Source organism: Kryptolebias marmoratus, linkage group LG11 (assembly GCF_001649575.2).
Source record: "Kryptolebias marmoratus isolate JLee-2015 linkage group LG11, ASM164957v2, whole genome shotgun sequence".
NCBI classification, from domain to species: domain Eukaryota; kingdom Metazoa; phylum Chordata; class Actinopteri; order Cyprinodontiformes; family Rivulidae; genus Kryptolebias; species Kryptolebias marmoratus.
Genome location: NC_051440.1, coordinates 11,316,735 through 11,327,755, shown reverse-complemented (window position 1 = coordinate 11,327,755; position 11,021 = coordinate 11,316,735). Strand labels below are relative to the sequence as shown.

The following is an 11,021-nucleotide window of genomic DNA, read 5'->3' as shown; positions in this document are numbered from 1 at the left end:
TATGACTGTATGTGTATTATCAGGCTGGACTGAGGCAGCTTGTGAGCTGGGACCTGGACACTGAATGGGCGGAGTTTGTTCAGTTCTACCTGCGTGTGGGAGGAGACTGGTCAGATTGTAACCAGGCAGACAGCAGAGAGGAAGGAGTTCTGCTACAGTACAGTAATGATGGAGGCATCAGCTGGGGTCTCATAGCTGAGATGTACTTCACAGACTTTACCAAACCTCGGTAGGAAAATCCTGTAATGGGAAAATAGTTAAATTAAAATTTTTCATCTGAGTTAAGAGTCCAGGATTTGATTTGTATTGTTTTTCTCTCATTGGTGTCACAGCTTTGTCCATTATGAGCTACCATTGGCCTCCAAAACTCCCTCCACAAGGTTTCGTTGGTGGCAGCCTCTTCACTCCGGAGAAGGCTATGACCAGTGGGCGATTGACGATGTCATAATTTTATCTGAGAGGGAGAAACACATTATTCCCATGGCCAGTCCAACTCTACCTCAGGTCAGGAATCAGTTTGAGGAGGGTTTTTTTTTTTTGCAACTTGTGATTTGTGTTGCAGCTTTGGCTTTTCAGTGACACTATTTCATTTGCTGTAATAGAAAATGTCAGCCAAACTGAGATAGGATAGCTGTATCCTAACCCCCTCCTTAAATGTACCCATTTATTATGAGTGGAATCCACACTTCTGCTGACACTGATAAATATATCACCACAAAACACAACAATAAACTGCTGATTTTGTCCAAACAGAATTTTTACGAGAAGCCAGCATTTGATTACCCTCTGAACCAGATGAGTGTTTGGTTAATGCTGGGTAATGAGGGCATGGAGAGGGACAACAATGACAGTTTCTGTGCACCAACTCCCTCTGCGATGGTGTTTGGACGTTCTGATGGAGACAGGGTTGCTGTTACCAGGGACCTGGCGCTTCGTTCAGGCTACACCCTTCAGTTTAAGGTAAGTGAGAGTTTCAGAAAATAAAGAAAGTTATCAGCAAATTTATACCAAACTGAATTTAAAAAAATTCTGATTACATTTTTAAATACAATTTTCCATTGTTTTATGACTCTTTCCATTCTACCAGCTGAACATAGGTTGCGAATCAGAGTTTAGCACATCTGCCCCAGTCCTTCTGCAGTACTCCCATGATGCTGGTCGCACCTGGGCCCTGGTCAGAGAGGGCTGTTATCCAGGAACCCCTGGGGCAGGGATCTGTGAGGGCAGCGGACGTGAGCTTAGAGAACCCACTGTCTACAACACAGGGGACTATGAACAGTGGAGCAGGGTCACTGTTGTCATACCTCGTAATGTTGCAGCCAGGTAGCTTTGGTAACAGACATGTAATTGCATCTGAATACATGTATTGGTGTTTGTAGCAGAATTGAGAATGATTCCCTTCATTTTTTTAAAACATATTACCTTTTCTCTTCCCAGTAAAACCAGGTTTCGTTGGTTCCAGGAGAGCAGCGTGTACCGAGATGCACCACCTTTTGCTTTGGATGGGGTCTACATCTCTGAGCCTTGTCCAAACCACTGTGGAGGGCATGGTGATTGTATCTCTGGAGTCTGCTTCTGTGACATGGGGTACACAGGTAGTGTAATGGACAGCAAAGAAAGGAAAACTTACATAAGAAAATATTTATATTAAACCCTATGATTTTTTCTTTTTGTTAAATAGTGGAGCAAGATAGTTGTGTCCCGTCCGTAGCCAGTCCTACAGAGCTGACTGAGGGTTTTGAAGGGAAGTTGAGTCCACTCTGGCAGAGCATCAGTGGGGGACAAATTGGAGGAGGCTGTGGCATCATTGGTGAGGGCAAAGCTCTGTACTTCAGTAGCCCTGGCCGGAGAGAAGCTCGAACAATGCCTTTGGACACAACCAACACCAGGTGAGAGGAATACTCAAATAAATTTATCTTATTTAAGCATTATGGTGAAATTGTTACATATGAAAGCCAATTTTTTAACTGTTTGTGTATAGGCTGGTTCAATTCTACATCCGAATTGGCAGCAAGAGTTTGGGGCCCACCTGCACCAGGCCTCGCTCACGCAATGAAGGTAATTTATAAACCAAACTGTGTTGGAGCCAACTGCTGAATCCATGTTGGTGTTACTGAACAATTTGATTGTCATTGATTTGACGAGTTAATAATAATATCTCACTGTAACTTTTCTTATTTGCTCATATTTTTACATGTATTGATTTTTTTCTTAGATTTTTAGTTTTGTGAACAAAAATCTTACTATCTTACATAATAGACAATTGTTTGTGTCTTCAGGTGTCCTTGTTCAGTTTTCAACCAACAATGGTGTTCACTGGCAGTTCTTGAGGGAACTGGACTTTAGTTCCTTCTTGGAGCCTCAGGTGGTGACCATCGAGTTGCCACCTCCAGCGAAAACTCCCTACACAGTGTTTCGGTGGTGGCAGCCCCAGCAAGGTTAGTGAACTTACCAAAAACCTACAATACAATAAAAACTTCTCGTTATTATGCATCAGTTTTGACTGATAAAGATTTTTCTTATTCTTTACTTTACCCTGCAGGGAAACATTCTGCCCAGTGGGCTCTGGATGATGTCCTGATTGGAATGAACGACAGCTCCAGAACAGGTTTCCACGACAAATTCGATGGCATGACCCCCCTGAGACACAACTGGTACCGTATTCAGGGCGGGGAGGTGACTGTGGACTGTTTGTCTCTGGACACAGCACTTACCTTCAACTCTGAGGCCATTGATAGTGAGTGAATCAAAGCTTTCTGAGTGAAGAAGCTGTGGCTCTAAGGTAGCACACTGGCGATATGTTTAAGTGAAGAAACAAAATATTCCTACAATTTAGATCATATTTGTGTGTATGACCTAAACATGTGTTTGTATCATTGTATTGTACTTTGGACTATATGAAAAACTGAAATTTTAATGGATGTCAGCCCGATAAGATAAAAAGGACTTAAATTAAAAAGGAATCTTTCCCACGATTTGCATTCTTTACTAGTGTTATACAATTCATAAAACATTCAGGTAATGCGAGTATACTGTCTATAATGCATGTATATAGACTCAAGCACATAATTTACCCTGGATGTGTACTTTATATTCATGCTTAAAATGCTCAAACAAGCCACACAAGTGGCTATACAGGAACATCACAGCACCACAGTATTAACCACAAGCTGAAACTGAATCTCCAATTTACTGTGCTGCCATGAATCCTGCATTATTAATGAGAGCAAAACTGAATGAACATCCTGCCTTTTATTTATGCTCACATCCAGCTGTGAGTAGGTTAACTTTGTGCTAATAGTACACCACAAAGGGGCCATTCACTAAGTGTGCACAGCATGAGCAATTTGGCAGCACATCTGTAAACAAGAGGACTCCTGTGTGTAAACATATGAAACACAGACTGTCAGACCCACTGGTTCACAGTGAAACACATTTATCAGACACACAACTCAGCAGGATCTTTTACTTTCAAGTGTACATGTGTTCGAGAATACATTATGATGTATGAGGAGAAAAATAAGTTCAGCTTCTATTTCTTAATAAACTGAATCAAATTAATTACAGAAGAAGATGCTGATTTTAGATTTAGCTGTAAATCTAATCAGTTTTCTTTTTGTTCTTAGAGTTGATGGATTTAGTAATGTGTTTTCTGTAGCCTGCAGTCATGTTTCAGTAAATATGTGAAAAAAAAAGTTGTTTGTGACTGTGTTTACAGAGAAGCCAAGGTATGCAGAAAGCTGGGACTTTGAGGTGACAGGTTCATCATTCCTGCAGTTTGAGCTGAGTATGGGCTGCAGTAAGTCCACTTCCTTTTCCCATGGTGTGCGACTGGAGTACTCTACAGACTGTGGCCGTCACTGGTCTCTCATCACCCCGGAGTGTGTGCCCCCAGCCATTGGCTGTGCCGGTTACACCCAGAGCTCCATTTATACATCAACTCAGTACAAACACTGGAGAAGGATCACTGTCTACCTGCCTAGTGCTGCTAAGTATGTGCTCTTGTTCATGGAAAAAAGTAAACAAATATTTATAAATGTATACATTTTGAATCCTACTGTTCTTAATGATGTGATGTTGAATCATTCAGTTCCCCAAGAACTCGGTTCCGTTGGATCCAGACCCACTTCACCCCAGGGGCTGAAGGATGGGCTCTAGATAATGTGTTACTTGCTCCTGGTTGCCCATGGATGTGCTCTGGTCATGGTCTGTGTGACAATGGACGCTGTGTGTATGTAAAAACAGTTCAATTTCAGACTTAATTCTGTTCATTCCTATTTTTTGTTTGCGTCATTGTTTTTCACCTGTGCATTCACTTTTGCTCTTCCACAGGTGTGATAAGGGCTATGGAGGGGCACACTGTGTACCTCAGGCCTCGTTGCCATCAGTACTGAGAGAAGACTTCAATGAGAACTTACAGCAGGAGACCTGGCCGGAGGTCTACGGAGCAGAGAGGGGAACTCTGAGTGGAGAACCTCTCAAATCTGGCGCTGCTCTTATTTTTAAAGGGGTAGGGGTTGTAAACACATGCAGAGACCATTCAGAACAGAACTTACACAGCTGAATCCCATCTGATGTATTCTTTTCTCTCTTTTTGCAGGATGGTTTACGAATGATTGTGTCGAGGGATCTGGACTGCACAAACACTCTCTACATCCAGTTCTCTTTTAAGTTTATCACCAAAGGTACTTTATTTTAGTCCTCTTTGGTTTAGCTGTGTGTGCTGTATCTTTCTCCTCAGGTTTTGGTGTAACAGTTAACCTTGTTTCTAGGCGTCCCAGAGCGCTCCCACTCAGTGCTGTTGCAGTACTCTGTGAATGGAGGAATCAGCTGGCTACTGTTGGATGAGTTTTACTTCCCAGCTTCCACAGACACTCTGTTCCTCCACCTGCCGTTGCCAGCCAGCGCTCAGACCAACGCCACCCGTTTCAGACTCTGGCAGCCTTACAACAGTGGTGAGTGGAGACTTTGGGATAAAGCTTATTTCCAGTTCTTACTAAATGAAGATGTGCTTGCATTTTGTTTTCCTGCAGTCTCATCAATCTTAGACCTGATACCTTTATTTGTATGTAATTATCTCAACAATATTTGGTCCACTAGGTAAAAAGGAGGAGGTGTGGGTGATAGATAATCTCATCATTGATGGCAGCTCTTTACACAAACCTCCTGTGGTGATTGACACTTTTGAGGAAGGCCCTAATGAGCCAAACTGGCTCTTCTATCCTGGTGGAAACACTGGACTTTACTGCCCCTACCAGAAGACTGGCTTGTAAGAAAAATCCCAACCTGGAAAAAGCTATTACACTGCTGTGACTGTGTTTCTGTTTTTGTGTAATCTATGAACTCATTGGGGATAAAATCTGTTAGAAGATTTTCAGAACCTTTGTTTGTGTGTGACTGATGCAGAGAGGAGGATGAGTCAGCAATGGTGTTTATCTCCAGTGAGCTCGGGGAGCATTCCATCACCACCAGGGACGTTGACGTAAATGAGAACACCATCATCCAGTTTGAGGTACACAGAGCTCATTTCAAAGTGACAATCCAAACATTTGTTCAACACATAAAGACTGGCTTTAATTCCATTTTTCTTGTGTATATTTGTGTCTTAAGATCAATGTGGGCTGCACAGCTGAAAGCTCCTCTGCCCACCCAGTGCAACTTGAGTTTTCACGGGACTTCGGTGCCACTTGGCACCTTTTGGTACCCCTGTGTGCTGGCGGTCCTCAGCCCTCTTCGCTTTGCTCCACAGAACTTCACCCTGCCAGCATCTATTTCCCTGGTACCACGCAGGGCTGGAGGAGGGAGGTTATTCACTTTGGAAAGCTTCGCCTGTGTGGGTAAGGATCATGTCCTGCGCAGCAGCTACAGAGATAAAAACAACTTTGAACATTTATTTTGGTATCTAAGAGCAACATATATATTTATTGCTATCTATGTCTTTATTTCATTGCCTTTTTTTTACTAAAACATAGATCAATAAGGTTCCGTTGGTATCAAGGTTTCTTCTCAGCTGGTTCCAATCCTCCAACATGGGCGCTAGATAACGTGTACATTGGCCCGCAATGTCAGGACATGTGTAATGGTCATGGAGCCTGTGTGGGAGGCTCCCACTGTGTGTGTGACCTTGGCTACTCTGGACCTGACTGCTCTTTGCCTGATACACCCAATCCTGACTTCCTCAAGGAGGACTTTGAAGGTACAAAGGAATCTGTTTTTGTGTAATGCAGGTATTGGATTTATTGATCAGGTAAATTTTATTGAAAGTGGAACAAATCATGCAGAGATTTTACTTCTTGAAATCTCTTTAAATGAACATTATGGAGCTGGTGTTGCAAGGCCTTTGTGGTAAAACTATTATTTTCAATGTTTTGAATGCTGTGGTAAAGATTTTGGTCCAGCACATTTTAAATTAGCTATTTTTTTCCATTTTTAATCTTATTTCATACTTGACTGGTCTCTGAATTATGCAGTCGTTGCCATGTTTTCTGTCTTGAACCATTGTTCAAAGATGAAGGATCCAAATACAGGACAATAAGGAAGGGGGCAGGCAGGTGGCATTCCACAACTCTAATTGACTAAAACTAAACCAAGCCAAAAATTAAAAAAATAATAATAATAAAACCTACACAGAATGTGAAAGGAAAATGACAAGAATGTTGCGACAAACAGCTGAAACCTAGAGGATTAATGTTGAAAAGTAAATGACAAATGCACTGCAGGTGAGCTGGTAAGAGACAGAAACCTTTGGGTTAAAAAAGTGCAAAACAGGAAGTAAATTTCATTAAGAGAAAAGTGCTCAAGAAACAGAATATATGAGCTCATAACAGGCAGGAATGCAAAGAATGAACACAAGTGAAACATGAACAAAACAAAATCATGACAGCTTCTATTGTTTACTTTTGATGTTAGTTATTTTACTATGTATATTTGCTGCATGAATTTGTGTGTATTGTGTGTTAAGGTGGAGTTGTGGATGCTGAGCGTTTCACTCTCATAAGTGGAGGTAAACCATCCAGGAAATGTGGTATCATGTCAAGTGGAAACCATCTGTTCTTCAGTGAAGATGGTTTACGTATGTTGGTCACCAACGATATGGACCTGTCTAATGCCAGGTATACCTACCAAATAAACATATGTTTTAACCCAGTTATTTTTCTTGTTATAGACACTGCTGAATTGTTTGTTTGTCTCTGCAGGTTTGTTCAGTTCTTCCTGCGTCTCGGCTGTGGCAAAGCAGCTCCAGACCCTCGTTCCCAGCCTGTTCTGCTACAGTTCTCTGTGGATGGAGGTCTTACCTGGGGTCTCCTGCAGGAGTTTCTCTTCAGTAACAACAGTAATCAGGCTCGTCTCGTGGCTCTGGAGATCCCTCTGCGTGCCCGCACTCCATCTACTCGCCTGCGCTGGTGGCAACCCTCTGAAAATGGGCACTTTTACAGCCCATGGGTCATAGATCAGGTCCTAGATTAAATGACTTTCCATCCACTGATTGGCATTTTTTTTACCCCAGTGACACATTTAAATAATTCCAAGATTTATCTTCTTTTATAGGTGGTGGTGGGTGGCAGTGCCAGCGGCTGGGGACCACTGGAAGATGATTTCTCCTCAATCGATGGCCGCTCGTGGCTCCTCCACCCTGGAGGAACCCGGATGCCTGTTTGTGGCTCTGATGGACCTGCTTTTGCATTCATAGAAAAGTCCAATACACGCTATGCTGTTACCACTGACATCAGTTTGGGTCAAGATGCATTTATTCAGTTTGACTTTTCTGCATCCTGCTCTGTCACAAACTCCTGCTACTGTAAGTACTGAGAAATATTGGTAAAAACTTGTGCTTTCATGAAAAATTAACGTGATATTCAAAAGAAGTTTGGTGAGATATGTATTGTAGAAATTAGTAAATACTGTATTTTCATGATGTTTCCCCTTTAAACAGTCATCTGTAAAATATCATGATGAAACACAGATGTCTGATGATGTTTAAAGATGTCTGCCTGTGTTTTTTCTGCAGCTGTGGAGTTGGAGTATTCACTGGATCTGGGTTTGACCTGGCAGCCTGTGGTCAGAGACTGCCTGCCAACAAGTCCTGACTGCTCTTCTTATACTCTGCAGCGGATACTTGTTTCAGACACCTACAACAAATGGGGCCGTGTTACTTTGCCCATCCCATCATATGCCAGGTCAGCGACGTCCTGTTCTTTTTCCACAATATTAACTGCAGTTGATATCTGGCTGCAGTGTTTAAATGTAACGTAAACTGATTATTACAGACTAAAACAAATCATATATCTGGATAAGCTTGTCTGGATATCCCAGTTTAATTCCTTGCCATGTGTTAACTGCGAAATTTATCTTGGATTTATGTGTGTAGATCTCCTGCCACAAGGTTACGCTGGTTCCAGCAGGCTCCATTTGACAAGCAGCAGACATGGGCTCTGGATAACCTCTACATCGGAGATGGCTGCCCCGATATGTGCTCTGGACACGGACGCTGCCAGCAGAGCTCCTGTGTGTAAGTAACACATCTAAAAGACATTTTCATAGTAACAAAATATGTTGCAACTGTCTAAAATGTCAGCTGACAGTATTAAACAGTAAAATTTAAATATATGCATTATTTATTTTACTGAGCAAAATTCTATGGCGTCTAGTAGTCATGTAAAGCAGCCTGTATGTGGCATCTTTGAGATATAAAATTAACGTGAAATAATTAAATCTGTTTGTTTGTTTTTAATCCACTGTCCTCACCAGGTGTGATTCAGAGTGGGGAGGAGAGTACTGCGATGAGCCTGTGGTTCCTCTGCCCTCCCAGCTGAAGGACAGCTTCAGTCGAGCCCCCTCCCTCAGTCACTGGCACACTCTGACGGGTGGGAAGCTCAGCACTGTGTGTGGAGCCGTGGCCTCAGGAGCTGCGCTGCACTTCAGCGGGGTTTGTTTTTATGACATTTTCTCTTTCAATATATGTTTTTGCTCCTTCTGTTTTCATTAAAAAAATTTATAAAGGTGTAACTTATTACAAATAATTTGACTCAAGATAAAAGTTGTTAAATGCATTTGTGTACTATGCTTTAACACTTTTTTTGTTTCAGAAATAAATTCTCGGGGTAGTTTTCTCTCATATTTTCTCAGTTTGGTTTGTCCTCTGGTTATTATCTGATCTATATATGGACTAAAAAGGCAACTTCTGTAATTAAATCTAAAAAAACGTACCAATATTTGACATTTCAGTAGTGCCAACACATGATAGAGACATACAATAACTACACAAGACATTAAAAGTGTCTGAGAGATTTAGCTTCAAGCATCAGTCAGTTAATTGAAAGACCACAAAGTACAAATATGTTTGCCTTTATGTTCAGCTGGGGTTCTCCCAGGGCATTTCTATGCAGTCTTGTTAGTGGATGCCTCAATTAATGAACCAATGAGAGAGATTAGATCAGAGATCTGCTCAAGATAAATTACCACTCTCTTTACTGTTCAGATTGTGTAATTTAAAGAAATTTTGAGATGTTTTGAGGTTTTATTCACTCAGCCTCCATCTCTGAATTTGTTTTTGCACAGGCTTGCAGTCGTCAGCTGGTCACAGTGGACCTGAACCTGACTAATGCAGAGTTCATCCAGTTCTACTTCATGTACGGCTGCATGGTCCCGCCTAGTAACCGCAACCAGGGGGTCCTCCTAGAGTACAGTTTGAATGGAGGAATCAACTGGCATTTACTGACTGAGATCTTCTATGATCTGTACACCAAGCCTGGGTAAATTATTCTCCCACGTGCACTCAAGGGCATCACTGTCCGCACATAAGAAGATTCCACAGGATAAACTGCATCCACTTTGTGTTTTTTTTCAGATTTGTGAATGTGTTGCTGCCCCCTGCTGCGCGTCAGGAGGGAATTCGAGTTCGCTGGTGGCAGCCACAGCATGAAGGTGCAGACCACAGCGACTGGGCTCTTGATAATGTCCTCATTGCGGGCTCAGAAACCCGGGCGCAGATCTCTGACACGTTTGGAGGGGTGGCATTGCCTAACCACGAGAGAGCTCCTGCTGATGAGACTTCAGGACGGATTGATCCACTGAGCGAAGAGGAAGAAACACCAATAGGTACCTCATTGTCGTTGCCTTATATTTCTAAAAAGAATGATTTCATACATTAGATTTCTTATGTTTGTTTCTTTTGCTTTCTTTGCTCCCAGTGAACGATCACTGGTTGTTCTCAGAGGACTGCTCGGTGCAGCGTTTCTGCAGCTCTCCTGATGGTGTGATGGTGTGTGGAAATGCAGATGGGAGAGAGGTGTATGCTGTCACACATGATATTGTTCCAGGCAAGGGTTGGGTCATGCAGTTCAAGGTGATAAGTTCTAATTCACTTATTTAGCATTTGTAAAATTGATTGTTTAGCTTTAAATATTGTAAACCAGATGGTTAAATTCAATTATTGTTTGAAGGACACATTTGTTATGATACATTATTTTGTCTTTTTTCCAGATTGCTGTTGGCTGCAATGTCCCAGACCGCCCTGCCGATCGGCAGGTTCATGTTCAGTATTCAGTAGATTTTGGGGTCACTTGGAAGTATCTGGTTCCTCAGTGCCTGCCTGCTGACCCCCGCTGTGGTGGTCAGGTCTCCCAGCCATCAGTGTTTTTCCCTGCTGACAGCTGGAAGAGGGCGGTCTACCCGCTACCTGACAGCCTGGCTGACACGTAAGTCTTGCAAACTTTTGACAAATTGTTGTTAAAATTTGTTGACAGATTATTATAATTTTATTATAATTTGTGCATATTACTTGACTACTCTTTGCTGTCTTGTCCTCAGTGCGGTTCGGTTCCGGTTCTACCAGCAGCACTCAGACGTCCAGTGGGGTGTCGAGAACTTGTACATTGGGCTAGCCTGCAGCAGTCACTGTGGGGGACACGGAGACTGTTTGGACCAGCGTTGCATCTGTGATCCAGGATTCACTGGACCAAACTGCTATGCCAGTACTGCTTTGAAGGTAGCTTTATGCTTTTAAGGGACCTTCTTGGTGC

At 42.4% G+C, this 11,021-nt stretch overlaps 1 protein-coding gene across 4 annotated transcripts in view; it reads left to right on the top strand.

The window, feature by feature from the left end:
- The window catches only part of reln (reelin), a 99,262-nt gene that overhangs the window by 78,175 nt on the left and 10,066 nt on the right, over positions 1-11,021 (top strand). For all 4 annotated transcript variants that reach the window (XM_017405917.2, XM_017405918.2, XM_017405916.2 and 1 more), the window contains exons 25-53: positions 24-229; positions 333-504; positions 754-960; positions 1,088-1,323; positions 1,438-1,595; positions 1,682-1,889; positions 1,982-2,058; positions 2,280-2,438; positions 2,543-2,737; positions 3,719-3,992; positions 4,091-4,231; positions 4,333-4,510; positions 4,601-4,685; positions 4,773-4,955; positions 5,101-5,269; positions 5,407-5,512; positions 5,611-5,837; positions 5,973-6,196; positions 6,962-7,112; positions 7,197-7,455; positions 7,549-7,798; positions 8,009-8,177; positions 8,369-8,509; positions 8,749-8,926; positions 9,559-9,752; positions 9,848-10,098; positions 10,191-10,345; positions 10,483-10,697; positions 10,810-10,987. In XM_017405917.2, coding sequence (XP_017261406.1) covers positions 24-229; positions 333-504; positions 754-960; positions 1,088-1,323; positions 1,438-1,595; positions 1,682-1,889; positions 1,982-2,058; positions 2,280-2,438; positions 2,543-2,737; positions 3,719-3,992; positions 4,091-4,231; positions 4,333-4,510; positions 4,601-4,685; positions 4,773-4,955; positions 5,101-5,269; positions 5,407-5,512; positions 5,611-5,837; positions 5,973-6,196; positions 6,962-7,112; positions 7,197-7,455; positions 7,549-7,798; positions 8,009-8,177; positions 8,369-8,509; positions 8,749-8,926; positions 9,559-9,752; positions 9,848-10,098; positions 10,191-10,345; positions 10,483-10,697; positions 10,810-10,987 — 5,346 coding nt within the window. The remainder of the gene's footprint in view (positions 1-23; positions 230-332; positions 505-753; positions 961-1,087; positions 1,324-1,437; positions 1,596-1,681; positions 1,890-1,981; positions 2,059-2,279; positions 2,439-2,542; positions 2,738-3,718; positions 3,993-4,090; positions 4,232-4,332; positions 4,511-4,600; positions 4,686-4,772; positions 4,956-5,100; positions 5,270-5,406; positions 5,513-5,610; positions 5,838-5,972; positions 6,197-6,961; positions 7,113-7,196; positions 7,456-7,548; positions 7,799-8,008; positions 8,178-8,368; positions 8,510-8,748; positions 8,927-9,558; positions 9,753-9,847; positions 10,099-10,190; positions 10,346-10,482; positions 10,698-10,809; positions 10,988-11,021) is intronic.